Raw genomic sequence first — 16,604 nt, 5'->3', positions numbered from 1 at the left:
CCGATATAACTGTCTAAATGCTTTTTAAAAGACAAAATTGTGCCCGTCTCTAATACTGCCTCTGACAACTCGTTCCAGACACTCATCTCCCTCTATGTGACAAAACTGCCCCTCTGAACTCTTTTGTATCTCTCCCTTCTCACCTTAAACCTATGCCATCTAATTTCTTACTCCCCTACCTTTGGGAAAAGATGTTGACTATCGACCTCATCTGTGCTCCTCATTATTTTATAGAGCTCGAGAAGATCACCCCTAAGCCAACTACGTTCCAGGAAAAAAGTCCCAGCCTATCTACCTTCTCCTTGTAACGGGGGGATTATCAGGCTTAGAGGCCTGATAATGAGATAGAAATTCATTGTAATGGGATTCCCGATGTTGAACGTCAGGATTCCCGTTGTCCTTTATGCCGGGTGTGAAACTCAATTTGGTTCCCCCACCAGATTTTCCGTGATGCCACCCGATGAAAACGGGAGCAGAAAGTTGCCCCCCCCCCCCACCCCACATCTTCTTAGTGTTGGTAATGTGCGGTCAGTTAAAAGGGATTTTTTTTTTTGTTCCTTCCCTGGTTTCCTTGAAATGTAATAAATCTTTCTTGTCTTGTAGCTGTATGGAAGGAGAGTTCCTTGGGAGGACCCAGCGAAGTGGGTGATGGAAACGTACCCGTGGGTGGCTACCCCACATCAACATGAGTGGCCCCTTCTGTTACAGCTGAGACCTGAAGATGTCGGCATTGATGGATTTATGCTGACCCGAGAAGGGGGGTGCAGTAAACAGGCCCAGCAGAGTGACGCTGAGGGAGATCCCCTTGTGAGTTGGCAAACGATTAACAATTCAGGCGCAGTAGCCACGGCAACAAGCTTCGGAACCTGATAGATCCTAAGAGCACAGTTGACAAATTTGTTTCCTGGGTGCTTTAGCCGTGAAGCTGTTTGATTTTCTCCCCGTTTTATTGAGAAACAAGGTTTTGTCACTGCCTCAAAGAGAGAAACAAACATTGTCCCAGATCACGTGGCCTCCAGGTGGTCATGCCCACCACAATGTGCTGGGGGATCCCAGTGCAAGGACTGTTGGGCAACTCCTCTGCATCTGGATTCTTCCGAAATTCAGAAAGGATTTACACCAGTCCTAACCCATACCACTGACCTTCCCTCCCACACCCTCAACACCTGCCTACCTCCCACCCCTTCCCCCCTCGATCACACCCCTGATCCCTTGACTACATCCACAACCCCTGTCAACTCCTTGACCATCTGACAGCTTCCCCGGCCCCCCTACTAACATCCCAACTACTGCCCCAACCACCACCAATCCCCAGACTATGCTCCCTCCCTCCCCTCCCTCCTCACCCACTCATGTTGTTCCTAACTTTTGCCTTCGTTTCATTGCTCTGTTCTATCACCTTTGCTCTTGAGTCGCCAGGTATCTTTCTGATACCGCCACGTGGTTCAAGTCCGAGTAATGATCAATAATCCAATACACCGCTTAGTAAGAGTTAAATCAAAGCACATTTATTATACACAGTAATCACTACTCATGCACAAATTCTACGTCTAAGCTACTTCCTACAACTAACAGGCCAATACTTAACTTGGAAATGGCCCACCAGGTCAGGGAAACAAATAGCCTTTCGTTCGGGTTCCGAGCCTGTAAGATTCGAAGCTGATACAGACTGATAGCTAGGAGCGCCTATCTCGTAGCGAGCGTTGAAGTAAGACTTACGGGATGTTTCACGATGGCTGGACCGGTCACTGTCAAGGGTTAGTCTGCGTTGCTGAGTGACCCGGTCAGAAGAAGAAGAAGAAGGGTGCAGGAGGATGCTGAAGGTGTGCAGAAGGTCGATTTGAACTTGGACCCTATTCTTATAGTCCCCAGGGGCTTCCCGCCTTTCGGGGCGGACCCTGTACCTGGTTCCAAGTGATTGGACTGTGTCCCAATCACTTGGTTCGATATTCTCCAATGCTGGAGCGATTCCTTGATCGATGGGCGGTCTTGAGGTGATCGTTCACCTCCCTTTGTGTAGGCTCCTGTTGGCGCCGAAAAGTCTGGGTTGGCTTTGTGTCTAAAATGTTGCTCATTGTTCCCGGGGATTGCTCATTAATATGCAGATGGCTGGTGTTTTGTTGTGCTGATGGTTCCTGGTATCGATCTTGTCTGGCCTGTCCAGAGGTGAATACACAGTCTCCCTGTAGCTGCTTGTTTTAGTCCTGTTGGCTGATTTTCCCATCAGCCTTTGCCGTTCGCCATTTTAAATCGGGGTTAGCCATTCTAAATCTGGAGTTAGCCATTTTAACTGGCTACACTCACATGCCACCCTCATCCGTCCACCTGCCACCCAAACCCCCTTGCCCACCAACCTACCATCCTTACCCCTCACTTAACTACCTGAAACCGTACCCCCTCACCCATTTACCTGCCACCCTACCCCCTTACCCACTGGCATGCCACCCTACCCCCTCACCCACCCACTGACCAGCCTCTCCCATCACCCACTTACCTGCACCTGCCACCCGACCTTCCCTCCTAACTGGTCGACGTGGCTGAGGTATGTTTAAAACAGAATACCGCAGCTGGTGCTGTACAAAGGAGCACGGCCTGGCTTCTTTTGACAATCCTGCTCCACGAGGGAAGTACCCCAGGAGGAGGCAGGCTCCACATTTCTCAGGAGACCCAGTTTGGAAGCCCCTGTGAGAAAAGTGGTGCAGGTTCCGGTGCAAGGTGGGCAAAAAGGAGAGGAATAGGAATCTGACGGTGATGGCCATTTGGGGGAGGATTCAGCCCAACAAGATGCATTTGTTCGCTACCTCTCTGATAAACAATGTAGAAGGGAGGTTTAATTCAGTAAAGAAATGATAAAATGGCTGTTTAAAACATCCATAGTCATGTATCTCCTGCAGTGGTATTGGATACTGTTCCATTGATTGATGTCTGTCACTGGGCCCTCAGATAGTAGCATTGCCCTGTCTTTGATACCGTTTAATATATTCATTTTTTAATGTTTGTAGCCTCCAATATTTGTCCCATATCTTTGGGGTCCATGTTCAAACCTATATTTCTGTTACTTAGTGGCTTGCCTTTGCACTTCAGTAGACCCCCCCCCTCCCCTCCTCGCGCACCCTAACCTCCGGCCCTCTGTGACTCTCCAGTTCACTGTGCCGGAATCTAGTGGGCAGGGATTCCTCCAGGTCTCACCAAACGTGAGCCTGATGTGATGCTCCTCATGGTGGGCAATTGGGGAAGGGGGCCGGGGGGGGGCATTAACCCCTCAAGGGAGTTTCTCCCAAAGTCCAACCAAGGGTCACCCCCCTCCCCACAATGCACTACCTGCCCATACCCTCCCCCTCCCAGAGACCCCAAGAACAGGAGAACCCCCCCCCCCAATAGACCCCCTTAATATGGAGACCCTCCCCCAGGGACCCCCTTAATAGGGAGACCAGACCCCCAGGAGTCCCCTTAATAGGGAGACCCCCTCAGGGACCCAATGAATGGGGAACCCTCCCCCCCCTCCCCTTCCCCCCTCCCCCGGGACCCCCTAACTGAAGAAACCCCCCATAGCGATCCCCTAACTAAAAGAGCCCCCGCCCCCCCACAGAGATCCCCTCGGGAAAGGAGTCCCCCCCCCCCCCCCCCCCCCCCGTGTCCCCCACAGAGACCCGATAACCAAAGGAACCCCCCACAGAAACTCCCTAACAACTAAAGGGACCCCCTTCAGGAATCCTCACAGAGACCCCCGAACTAAAGGTCCCCTCCCCACAGAAACCCCCTTACTAAAGGGACCCCCTCAGGAACCCCCACCGAGTCCCCCTAACTAAAGAGACCCCCCACAGACCTCTTTCCCCCACCGCCATCAGAAAAGACACCTGTCATGATATTCAAACACACACATCATGATAGACAGACCAACAGACAAATCCCTGTGTGGAAGTTAGAGAGCAGTGCAGACAGGGGCAGTGACAGAACCTACAGATGTAACACTTATCTGGACCTCCACGTGTCTATAACTGGAATGAAAACAACTGCGACCTATTAAGGGGGGGGGGGGGGGAATCCCCCTGTTAAGGGTGTCCCAGGTGAGGTCTCCTTATTCAGGCGATCACTGGGGGGGGGCTTCCTAGTTGGGGAGTCCTGGTGAGCGGGGGGGTTGTTGGGTCACTCCCATACTTGGGGGAAGGGGGGTGGCATCCAGACAGTTGAGGGTGGGGCTGATTTGCGGTATGGGGGGGCTGATTTGCGGTATGGGGGACTGATTTACAATGCAGGGGAGGGATGTCTGATTTGCGATATAGGGGGGGCTGATTTGCAATGCAAGGGAGGGGGGGCTGATTTGCGGCATGGGGCAGCTGATTTGCGGTATGGGGGGGCCTGATTTGCGGTATGGGGGGGCTGATTTGCGGTATGGGGGGCTGATTTGCGGTATGGGGGGCTGATTTGCGATGCAGGGGAGGGGGTGCTGATTTGCGGTATGGGGGAGCTGATTTGCAATGCAGGGGAGGGGGGCTGATTTGCGGTGTGGGGGGGGCTGATTTGCGATATGGGGGGGCTGATTTGCGATGCAGGGGAGGGGGGGCTGATTTGCGGTTTGGGGAGCTGATTTACGATGCAGTGGAGGGGGGGCTGATTTGCAATGCAGGGGACGGGGGGCTGATTTGCAATGCAGGGGCGGGGGGCTGATTTGCGGTGTGGGGGGGGCTGATTTGCAATGCAGGGGAGGGGGGCTGATTTGCGGTGTGGGGGGGCTGATTTGCAATGCAGGGGAGGGTGGGGCTGATTTGAGGTATGGGGGGGCTGATTTGCGGTGTGGGGGGGCTGATTTGCAATGCAGGGGAGGGTGGGGCTGATTTGAGGTATGGGGGGGCTGATTTGCAATGCAGGGGAGGGTGGGGCTGATTTGAGGTATGGGGGGGCTGATTTGCGGTATGGGGGGGCTGATTTGTAATGCAGGGGAGGGTGGGGCTGATTTGAGGTATGGGGGGCCTGATTTGCGGTATGGGGGGGCTGATTTGCGGTATGGGGGGGCTGATTTGCGGTATGGGGGGCTGATTTGCGATGCAGGGGAGGGGGTGCTGATTTGCGGTATGGGGGAGCTGATTTGCAATGCAGGGGAGGGGGGCTGATTTGCGGTGTGGGGGGGCTGATTTGCGGTATGGGGGGGCTGATTTGCGATGCAGGGGAGGGGGGGCTGATTTGCGGTTTGGGGGGCCTGATTTGCGGTATGGGGGGGCTGATTTGCGGTATGGGGGGGCTGATTTGCGGTATGGGGGGCTGATTTGCGATGCAGGGGAGGGGGTGCTGATTTGCGGTATGGGGGAGCTGATTTGCAATGCAGGGGAGGGGGGCTGATTTGCGGTGTGGGGGGGCTGATTTGCGGTATGGGGGGGCTGATTTGCGATGCAGGGGAGGGGGGGCTGATTTGCGGTTTGGGGGGCTGATTTACGATGCAGTGGAGGGGGGGCTGATTTGCAATGCAGGGGACGGGGGGCTGATTTGCAATGCAGGGGCGGGGGGCTGATTTGCGGTGTGGGGGGGCTGATTTGCAATGCAGGGGAGGGGGGCTGATTTGCGGTGTGGGGGGGCTGATTTGCAATGCAGGGGAGGGTGGGGCTGATTTGAGGTATGGGGGGGCTGATTTGCGGTGTGGGGGGGGCTGATTTGCAATGCAGGGGACGGTGGGGCTGATTTGAGGTATGGGGGGGCTGATTTGCAATGCAGGGGAGGGTGGGGCTGATTTGAGGTATGGGGGGGCTGATTTGCGGTATGGGGGGGCTGATTTGTAATGCAGGGGAGGGGGGGCTGATTTGTAATGCAGGGGAGGGGGGGGCTGATTTGCGGTATGGGGGGGCTGATTTGCAATGCAGGGGAGAGGGGGCTGATTTGCAATGCGGTATGGGGGGGCTGATTTGTGGTATGGGGGGCTGATTTGCGATGCAGGGGAGGGGGGTGCTGATTTGCGGTATGGGGGGGCTGATTTGCAATGCAGGGGAGGGGGGCTGATTTGCGGTGTGGGGGGGCTGATTTGCGGTATGGGGGGGCTGATTTGCGATGCAGGGAAGGGGGGGGCTGATTTGCGGTTTGGGGGGCTGATTTACGATGCAGTGGAGGGGGGGCTGATTTGCGGTATGGGGGGGCTGATTTGCAATGAAGGGGAGGGGGGGCTGATTTGCAATGCAGGGGCGGGGGGCTGATTTGCGGTGTGGGGGGGCTGATTTGCAATGCAGGGGAGGGGGGGCTGATTTGCGGTGTGGGGGGGCTGATTTGCAATGCAGGGGAGGGTGGGGCTGATTTGCGGTGTGGGGGGGCTGATTTGCAATGCAGGGGAGGGTGGGGCTGATTTGAGGTATGGGAGGGCTGATTTGCGGTGTGGGGGGGGCTGGTTTGCAATGCAGGAGAGGGTGGGGCTGATTTGCGGTATGGGGGGGCTGATTTGTAATGCAGGGGAGGGGGGGCTGATTTGTAATGCAGGGGAGGGGGGGGCTGATTTGCGGTATGGGGGGGCTGATTTGTAATGCAGGGGAGGGGGGGCTGATTTGCGGTGTGGGGGGGCTGATTTGTAATGCAGGGGAGGGGGGGGCTGATTTGCGGTATGGGGGGGCTGATTTGTAATGCAGGGGAGGGTGGCTGATTTGCGGTATGGGGGGGCTGATTTACAATGCAGGGGAGGGGGGGCTAATTTGCGGTATAGGGGGCTTGATTTGCAATGCAGTGGAGGGGGGGCTGATTTGTGGTATGGGGGGCTGATTTGCAATGCAGGGGAGGGGGGGCTGATTTGCAATGCAGGGGCGGGGGGGCTGATTTGCGGTGTGGGGGGGCTGATTTGTAATGCAGGGGAGGGGGGGGCTGATTTGCGGTATGGGGGGGCTGATTTGTAATGCAGGGGAGGGGGGGCTGATTTGCGGTATGGGGGGGCTGATTTACAATGCAGGGGAGGGGGGGCTAATTTGCGGTATAGGGGGCCTGATTTGCAATGCAGTGGAGGGGGGGCTGATTTGCGGTATGGGGGGCTTATTTGCGGTTTAGGGGGCTGATTTACGATGCAGGGGAGGGTGGGGCTGATTTGCGGTATGGGGGGGCTGATTTGCAATGCAGGGGAGGGGGGGCTGATTTGCAATGCAGGGGCGGGGGGGCTGATTTGCGGTGTGGGGGGGCTGATTTGCAATGCAGGGGAGGGGGGCTGATTTGCAATGCAGGGGCGGGGGGGCTGATTTGCGGTGTGGGGGGGCTGATTTGCAATGCAGGGGATGGTGGGGCTGATTTCCGGTATGGGGGGCTGATTTGCGGTATGGGGGGCTGATTTGCAGTATGGTGGGGCTGATTTGCGATGCAGGGATGGGTTGGCTGATTTTTTTAGTTAAAATTTTTTTAAAATAGAACTTACAGTGCAGAAGGAGGCCATTCGGCCCATCGAGTCTGCGCCAGCTCTTGGAAAGAGCACCCTGCCCAAGGTCAACACCTCCACCCTATCCCCATAACCCAGTAACCCCACCCAACACTAAGGGCAATTTTGGACACTAAGGGCAATTTATCACGGCCAATCCACCTAACCTGCACATCTTTGGACTGTGGGAGGAAACCGGAGCACCCGGAGGAAACCCACGCACACACGGGGAGGATGTGCAGACTCCGCACAGACAGTGACACAAGCCGGAATCGAACCTGGGACCCTGGAGCTGTGAAGCAATTGTGCTATCCACAATGCTACCGTGCTGCGGTATGGGAGGGGCTGATTTTCAATGCAGGGGAGGAGGGTGCTGATTTGCAGTATCGGGGGGGGTGATTTGCGATGCAGGAGTGGGGGGTGCTGATTTGCGGTATGGGGGGGGTGCTGATTTGCGGTATGGGGGTGGTGCTGATTTGCGGTATGGGGGGGGGTGCTGATTTGCGGTATGGGGGGGGTGCTGATTTGCGGTATGGGGGGGGTGCTGATTTGCGGTATGGGGGGGGTGCTGATTTGCGGTATGGGGGGGGTGCTGATTTGCGGTATGGGGGGGGTGCTGATTTGCGGTATGGGGGGGGTGCTGATTTGCGGTATGGGGGGGGTGCTGATTTGCGATGCAGGGGTGGGGTGGGGTGGCCAGCCGCGAACTTCATTATAGGGCCGCTTGTTTGAAATGGCAGCACGATAGCGGGATTCCCTCGGGAATCCTTCGCTTTCCTCGTTACGGTCTTATGATAAGAGGCAGCAAATTTAAAACAGAGTTGAGGAAAAACTATTCCCAAAGGGTTGTGAATCTGTGGAATTCGCTACCCCAGAGTGCGGTGGATGCTGGGACAATGAGTAAATTTAAGGAGGAGTTAGACAGATTTCGAATTGGAAATGGGTTGAAGGGTTGCGGAGAACGGGCAGGACGGTGGAGTTGAGACCAGGATGGGATCAGCCATGATCGAATGGTGAAGCAGACTCGATGGGCCCCAATGGCCTAATTCTGCTCCTATGAACATATGCACAAAAGGACTTCACAAAAGAGTCTGGTCGATGGGAATAATCTATAATGTAGCTTTTTCCTTTAAAACTGCTTTGGACCCATTGGATAAGAGCTTGCGATAAATAGTGCTTTAGGGTAAAGAATAAGAAAAATCATCAACTGAATATGTCCCATTATGACTCAAGTTTCTACACTGGCAAATCTCTCTTTATTTATAAACTGTGAGAGCGTGAGTGTTCAATCAGGACCCAATACAAAGAGTGGTCACTCGATGGACATCAAGGGATATGGAGACCACCGGCAGGAAAGTGGAGTTGAAGGCCAAGATCACCCAGGATCATATTGAGTAACGAAGCAGGATTGATGGGTCTTATGGTCCTGTTCTATATCTTGTGTGCTCTAATATACTGAACATATTCAATTATTTTTCTTTGCAGATGAACATGTTAATGAGGCTACAGGAAGCTGCAAATTATTCAAGCCCCCACAGTTACGACAGTGACTCGAATAGCAACAGTCATCATGACGACATTCTCGATTCCTCGCTCGAATCCACTCTTTGATCAAGTGTCCTGCCAAAATAATCTTGTCACTTCGCTCCAGTGTTTCTCTGAATATTCCCACGGAACGTGAGGGCTTAAATACTTGACTCAGAAGAGAAAGAGAAACGCTCAATAACTCACACCGTTGCATAGCAGCTTCAGTTAAAAAAAAAAATGGGTCTTCATGTACAAGACACTTTAATTCAATTTTAAATATTGAAACCCTGGCGGGTGCAGGTAACCCAAGGGAGACTAAATTTTGGGCTTTCCCCCCCCCCCCCCCCCCCGTTTTGTTTTTGTAAACTCGGAACTGCAATGTTTCTTCATTTGATTGCTGGAGGCATTTACGCCAAGCCAGTGAAAATGTTGTACACTGCATACAAAAGCAGTAACACCTGATTTTAAAAGGTATGGACTGACGTCAATGTGCCATGTACTGTCCTGGAAAGACTTAACCTATGCTGCTCTCAACCAAACAGTCAGCAGTCACTGGACATTCCAACCAACTCCCATCACGATCGGAGAGTATGGGGTGGTGGTGAGGGGGGTCTGGGGGTGGAGGGGGGGGGGGGGGGGGGGGGGCGGGCATTGGTGGATGCAAACCCTCTCAATTACAGGTGACTTTGGTGCTATGTTACCCACCCTTGTCGCTTTTTCTTGGAGTCGGCTGGGTTTGAAAAAACAAAACCTGCCAAGCTCAGGTGTTTGGTCTTGCGATTTCACCCACAGTCTCCAGAGAGAATGTTTTGGTTTCTTCACTGATTGACCAAGAGCCGACGCTCGAAAAGACGGGCGGTACTTTTCAAGACCGCGAGAAACAGACTCTGGGGCGCTTGGTAGAGCCGGAAATCAATATTGAAGATCCCCATTTCCTCCTCCTCCCACTTTCCTCATTGAAGATGCACGCACACACATTTTGATTGTTACTAAGGCTTGTCTCCTCACCAGGACTGATAACACCTCCCACTGGAATTGCACTTTTTCTTTGCAAAAAAAAACACAAAAGAAAAGCTGGATTGAGCTGTACCTCAGCGAAGAAACGCAATCCTTCGGCCAAATCCACGCAAGCCTTTTTTTACAACGTCTGGTGCTGGAAGTAAATGATGCCTTACGCTCTCGCTCTCTCTTTTATACTAATTCTCCCGTTGCTTTCCTTCGCCGTTTTATTTTGTATTGTTTCAGGAAACAGGGCTGGAATCTCATCTCAAAATATTAAAAGAACCGAGACTTTTCATTTGAATCGGTGTTGGTTCGAATGACAGGCGAGTCATTTGTTCGAAGCGAGACAAGCAAGGAGGAGAATCAATAATTTCTTCTTTCTTAATCAGTGTGCAACTTCGGGTGTTTGTGTCGTGACGGTGAATCCAACTTCGATAAAACGCTAAACTGCAAATCTGGACCTTTCGTACGAAAGACGATACGATCGCTGCAAAAAAAAAAAACCTTGATGGACACTACAAAGATAATGATGTACAAATATCAAAATCATCCAGTGACTGAGTAATAGACTTTTAATTGAAGTGCTTCTTGTGTCGTGCTGTTGTCCCCTGCTTTTATGTGATGCATTAACACAAAATCTGGTGTTTATACATTCTGGCTGATCAATGTGTTTCTCTATACCTCAATGGGTTTGTTTATGCTGCCATAATCCTGTAGTTACGGATTCCCGGTCACAATCTTTTTCAACGGTTGCATTGAAACTATGATGGAAATGGCTCAGTTCAGAATGGGTCAAAGGCAGTGCTCGATTAAGCTGCATCTGAGCGTATCCTTTTTTTGTTCAAATTTGTAATTTTGTTTCCCCCAACGCTTCCAGAAGCCTTTCTTTACTTCCCCTTCACATCATGGTGTCTGGTTGTTGAATAGTGTTCTAAGTTTAAGAGGCTATGCAATGTTCATGCTGATTCTTAACAGAAGCCAAAAAAAATAATTATCCTTTTTTTAAATAAAACTGCCAACAATTGTACAGGCAGAAGGAGATTTGTATATGGCTTTGGCTTGATTTCTGGATGGTGTTTTCTGTAAATTTTTGAGAAAATCTGTTTAATGATGAAATGCTGATCATGATTATTGTACCAAACCCACGTTTGTTACTTGTGATAATTTTTCACATGGTTGTTCAATAGAAAACTCTTTGTAGGTTTAGTGACCTCAGTGGAGCGGTTGTTTTGAATGTGTTTAATATGATGTACATTTTTTTCATTGTAACATAAATTGTAAATAATTGATTACAGTGATGCATTTTGATGAATTTTCTAGCCATTTTTAAAACACTAGGAAATGAGTATTTTGTGTACTGTATGCTGTGTCATCCCATTTGAATCAAGTCCTGGTCACTCATTGGATTCAGTTCGGCCTGTACAAGGCTATGCCTCATTTGAGGAATAAATCTAGTTATTGTACCAGTCTTAAATTATTCCTGATTCAATAAAACGAATGCTTATTTATTCAACCCCCCCTGCTACTTTCAATCTTTTTCTGCCAACCTTTGGTATTCGATAAAGTGAAAGTGGAGCAAAACAATCGGCCAAATTTTGCGAGCTTGTGTTTTCTGCACTTTCCTCGCTGCCCATTATTTTTACCTCAGCAGAAAACTCAAATAAGTCAATGTCTGTAACACTGAATAAATCCGAGAATGGTCAGTGAGTTTTGGCTGGACTTGCCAAAAGAGTGGGGAAAAGCCAGTAAATCATGTCACAAAATTGCAAGTGAATTAAAATAATGCAAATTGCAAGAGGAGGCCATTTGGCCTCCATGCTGGCTCTTTGATAGCGCTACCTGATTACATAGAAACATATCGAAAATAGAAGCAGGAGGAAGCCATTCGGTACTTCGAGCCTGATCCACCGCCATTCATTGTGACCATGACTGATCAGCAAATTCAATACGCTGATCCTGCGTTCTGGCACCCCCCCCCCCCCCCCATCCCTTTAGCCCCAAGAGCTCTTCTAATTCCTTCTTGAAATCACGCAATTTGGCCTCAACTACTTTCTGTGGTAGTGAATTCCACAGATTCACCACTCTCTGGGTGAAGACATTTCTCCTCACCTCAGTCCTAAAAGGTTTACCCATTATCCTCAAAATATCACCCTAGTTCTGGACTCCCCCACCATTGGGAACATTCTTTCTGAGTCTGCCCGGTCTAATCCTGTTAGAATTTTATACGTTTCTATGAGAGCCCCTCTCACTCTTCTAAACTCCAATGAAACCAGCTTAGTCTCTCCTCATATGACAATGCCGCCATCCAGGAATCAGCCTGGTAAACCTTCGCTGCACTCCCTCCACAGCAAGAACATCCTTCCTCAGATAAGGAGACCAAAACTGGGCACAATACTCCAGGTGTGACCTCACCAATGCTCTATACAATTGCAGTAAAACATCCTCATTCCTGCACTCAAATCCCCTCGCTTTGAAGGCCAACATACCATTTGTCTTCTGTATTTCCTGCTGTACCTGCGCGCTTACATTCAGCGACTGATACGCGAGGACACCAAGGTCTCGCTGAGTATCCACCTCTCTCAATTTACACCCATTCAAAAATAATCTGCTTTCCTATTTTTGCTACCAAAATGGATAAGCTTACATTTATCCTTATTATTCTGCACCTGCCATGCATATGTCCACTCACTCAGCCTGTCCAAATCCCACTGAAGCTCACCCTTCCACCCAACTTTGTACCATCTGCAAACTTGGAGATGATACATTTAGTTCCCTTGTCCAAATCATTAATATATAATGTGAATGGTTGGAGTTGTAGCACGCATCTTTACGTGCCCCACTAGTTACTGGCTGCCAATCGGAAGAAGACACATTCCAACTTTTTGCTTCCTCTCTGTTAACTAACTTTCTATCCGTCTCAAGACACTACCCATAATCCCATGCGCTTTAACTTTACACAGTAATCTTTTACGTGAGACATTGTCAAAAAGCCTTCTGAAAGTCTAAATAATCCACATCCACCGGTTCTCCCTGGTCAACTCTACTAGTTACATCTTCAAAGAATTCCAGTCGATTTGCCAAGTATGATTTACCTTTTGTAAATCCACGCTGACTTTGTCTGATTACACCACTGCTTTCCAAATGCTGTGCTATGAAGTCCTCGATTGTGGATCTAGCAACTTCCCTACAACCGACATTAGGCTGCATCTGTGGAAAGAAAAGGGAGCTAACTATGGCTTTTACAAAGTCAACCAGACTCCAAACATTAGCTTCCTTCTCTCTCCACAGATTCTGTCAGACCTGCTGAGATCGTCCAGTATTTTCTGTTTTTGTTTCAGATTCCAGCATCCGCAGTAATTTGCTTTTATTGACAGACGTTAGGCTCACTGGCCTATCGTTCCCTGTTTTCTCTCTACCTCCCTTTTTGAATAGCAGGGTTACATTTGTTACCTTACATTCTGTAGGAACCATTCCAGAGTCCAAAGAATTTTGGAAAAAGATAACCAATGGATGTACTGTTCCTCGGGCCACTTTAAGTACTCTGAGATGAAGATTATCAGGCCCTGGAGATTTATCTGCTTTCAATCCCCTTATCTGCTTAATCTACTTCTCTGCTTTTTCTTCAAGTTGTGTTTATTTTCCCTTCAAGCATTTATACAATTTCCTTTTGAAAGTCATTATTGAATCGACTTCCAGCAACTCTCCTGGCAGCGTCTTCCAGATTATAACAACTCTCTGCATTTAAAGAAAGTTTCCTCATCTAGCCTTGAAATCTGCATATAATAATAATAATCTTTGTTATTGTCACAACAAGGGGCTGTTTAGCACAGGGCTAAATCGCTGGCTTTAAAAGCAGACCAAGGCAGGCCAGCAGCACGGTTCAATGCCCGTAACAGCCTCCCCGAACAGGCGCCGGAATGTGGCGACTAGGGGCTTTTCACAGTAACGTCATTTGAAGCCTACTTGTGACAATAAGCGATTTTCATTTCAAGTAGGCTTACATTGACACTGCAATGAAGTTACTGTTCGGGTACACTGAGGGAGAATTCAGAATGTCCAATTTACCGAACAAACACGTCTTTCGGGACTTGTGGGAGGAAACCGGAGCACCCGGAGGAAACCCACGCAGACACAGGGAGAACGTGCAGACTCCGCACAGACAGTGACCCAAGCCGGGAATCGAACCCGGGTCCCTGGCGCTGTGAAGCAACTGTGTTAACCACTGTGCTACTGTGCCGCTCTGGCTACTGATCCTTCTACCACTGGAGGCAGTTCTTATCTATTCACTCAAAACCATTCATGGCTTTCAGCATTTTATGAAAATTATGCAAGGTTTCCTAATTTATTGAAGGTTTTTACAAAAATGTTAATTGAATGATACTTTCTCATCAGTACAATGTTAATACAAGTTTAAAGAAACTATAACAAGCCATTTACTTACCATTAAATAGAAGGGATGTGATTGCACTGGAGGGGGTGCAGAGGAGATTTATCAGGATGCAGCGAAGGTTGAGAGGGGACCCGATAGAGGTGGATAAGATTATGAGGCACATAGATAGGGTAGATGGGAAGGCAATGTTTCCATTAGTAGAGGGGTCAATAACCAGGGGGCATAGATTTAAGGTAAGAGGTAGAAGGCTAAGAGAGGAGTTGAGGAGAAACTTTCACCCGAGGGTCGTGGGAACTTGGAACTCACTGCCTGAAAGGATGGTTGAGTCAGAAACTCTGGTAACGTTTAAGACGTATTTATATATTCACTCGTGCTGCCGTAACCTCTAGGGATATGGGCCAAGCGCTGGAAAATGGGATTAGTGTAGTCATATCTTTGTTGACCATCCTAGATCTGGTCCTGTGTAGTGAGACAGGAATAATTAATGATCTCATGGTTAGGGATCCTCTCGGAAGGAGCGATCACAGTATGGTTGAATTTAAAATACAGATGGAGTGTGAAAGGTAAAATCCAATACCAGTGTCTTGTGCTTAAACAAAGGAGACTACAATGGGCTGAGGGAGGAGTTGGCTAGGGTAGATTGGGAGCAAAGACTTTGTGGTGGGACAATTGAGGAACAGTGGAGGACTTTCAAAGTGATTTTTCACAGTGCTCAGAAAAAGTATATACCAGTGAAAAGGAAGGATTGTGGGAAAAAGATAATCAGCCGTGGATATCTAAGGAAATAAGGGAGAGTATCAAATTGAAAGAAAAAGCATACAAAATGGCAAAGATTAGTGGGAAACTGGAGAATTGGGAAATCTTTAAAGAAAGCCACGAAAAGAAAAGATAGATATATTATGAGAGTAAACTAGCTCAGAATATAAAAACAAATAACAAAAGTTTCTTCAAATAACTAAAACAAAAAAACATTGGTCGTTTAGAGGATGAGTAGGGGGATTTAATAATGGGGAATGAGGAAATGGCTGAGGCATTGAACAGGTATTTTGTGTCGGCCTTCACAGTGGAAGGCACAATTAACATGCCAATAATTGTTGGCAAGGAGGCTATGGCAGGTGAGGATCTAGAAGCGATCATTATCACTAAGGAGGTAATGTTGGGTAATGTATTGGCATGGATCGAGGTTTGGTTAACTAACAGATAGCAAAAAGTGGGGATAAATGGGTGTTTTTCTGGTTGGCGATCAGTGGCTAGTGGTGTGCCTCAGGATTCAGTGTTGGGTCCACAATTGTTCACAATTTCCAAAGATGATCTGGAGTTTGGGACCAAGTGAATGGATGGATCCAGGATTGGCTTGGCCATAGAAGACAGAGGGTAGCAGTGGAAGGGTGTTATTCCGAATGGAGGTCTGTGACTAGTGGTGTTCCGCAGGGATCAGTTCTGGGACCTCTGCTCTTTGCAATATATATAAGTAACTTGGAAGAAAATGTAGTGGGTCTGATTAGCAATTTGCAGTTGACACTAATATTGCAGAGTTCCGGATAGTGATGAAGATTGTCAGAGAATACAACAGGGTATAGATAGGCTGCAAAATTGGGCAGAGAAGTGACAGATGGAATTCAACCCGGACAAATGTGAGGTGATGCATTTTAGTAGATCCAATTCAGATGGGAGCTATTAAATAAATGGCAGAACCATCAGGAGCATAGAGACACAGAGAGATCTGGGCATGCAGGTCCACAGATCCTTAAAAGTGGCAGCACAGGTGGAAATGGTGGTAAAGAAAGCATATGGCATCCTTGCCTTCATAGGACAGGATATTGAGTGCAAAAGCTCAACAATTATGTTACAATTATATAGAACGTTGGTTAGGCCACATTTGGAATACTGTGTCTAATTCTGGTCACCGCACTACCAGAAGGACGTGGAGGCTTTGGAGAGAGTACAGAAAAGGTTTACCAGAATGTTGCCTGGTATGGAGGGTATTAGCTATGAGGAGAGATTGAATAAACTGGGATTGTTCTCCCTAGAGAGTCGGTGGCTGAGATAAAAGTTTATAAAATTATTTGGGGTATAGATAGGGTGAACAGTTGGAGGCTTTTTCCCTAGGCAGAAATGACAATTACAAGGGGGGCACAAGTTCAAGGTGAGTGGGGAAAGGTTCAGTGGAGATGGGCAGGGGAAGTTTTTTACACAGAGGGTGATGGTGGCCTGGAATGCACGGCCAAGTGAGGTGGTTGAGGCAGATACGTTAGCGACCTTTAAGAGTTATCTGAATAGGCACTTGAACAGACTGGGTATAGAAGGATACAGTCT

General features: G+C 49.0%; 1 protein-coding gene across 12 annotated transcripts in view; it reads left to right on the top strand.

The window, feature by feature from the left end:
* The window catches only part of nav2a (neuron navigator 2a), a 1,224,858-nt gene extending 1,215,323 nt beyond the window's left edge, over positions 1–9,535 (top strand). For 11 of the 12 annotated variants that reach the window (XM_072466710.1, XM_072466713.1, XM_072466705.1 and 8 more), the window contains 2 exons: positions 604–807; positions 8,855–9,535. In XM_072466710.1, the coding sequence (XP_072322811.1) occupies positions 604–807; positions 8,855–8,980 (330 nt within the window). In that variant the 3' untranslated portion in view covers positions 8,981–9,535. The remainder of the gene's footprint in view (positions 1–603; positions 808–8,854) is intronic. The other variant, XM_072466712.1, reaches the window with a different exon arrangement.
* The last annotated feature ends 7,069 nt before the right edge of the window (positions 9,536–16,604 follow it).

This window comes from Scyliorhinus torazame, chromosome 10 (genome assembly GCF_047496885.1).
Source record: "Scyliorhinus torazame isolate Kashiwa2021f chromosome 10, sScyTor2.1, whole genome shotgun sequence".
Taxonomy (NCBI): Eukaryota; Metazoa; Chordata; class Chondrichthyes; order Carcharhiniformes; family Scyliorhinidae; genus Scyliorhinus; species Scyliorhinus torazame.
The sequence above is the reverse complement of the archived record's forward strand: the minus strand, read 5'-3'. Positions and strand labels throughout refer to the sequence as shown.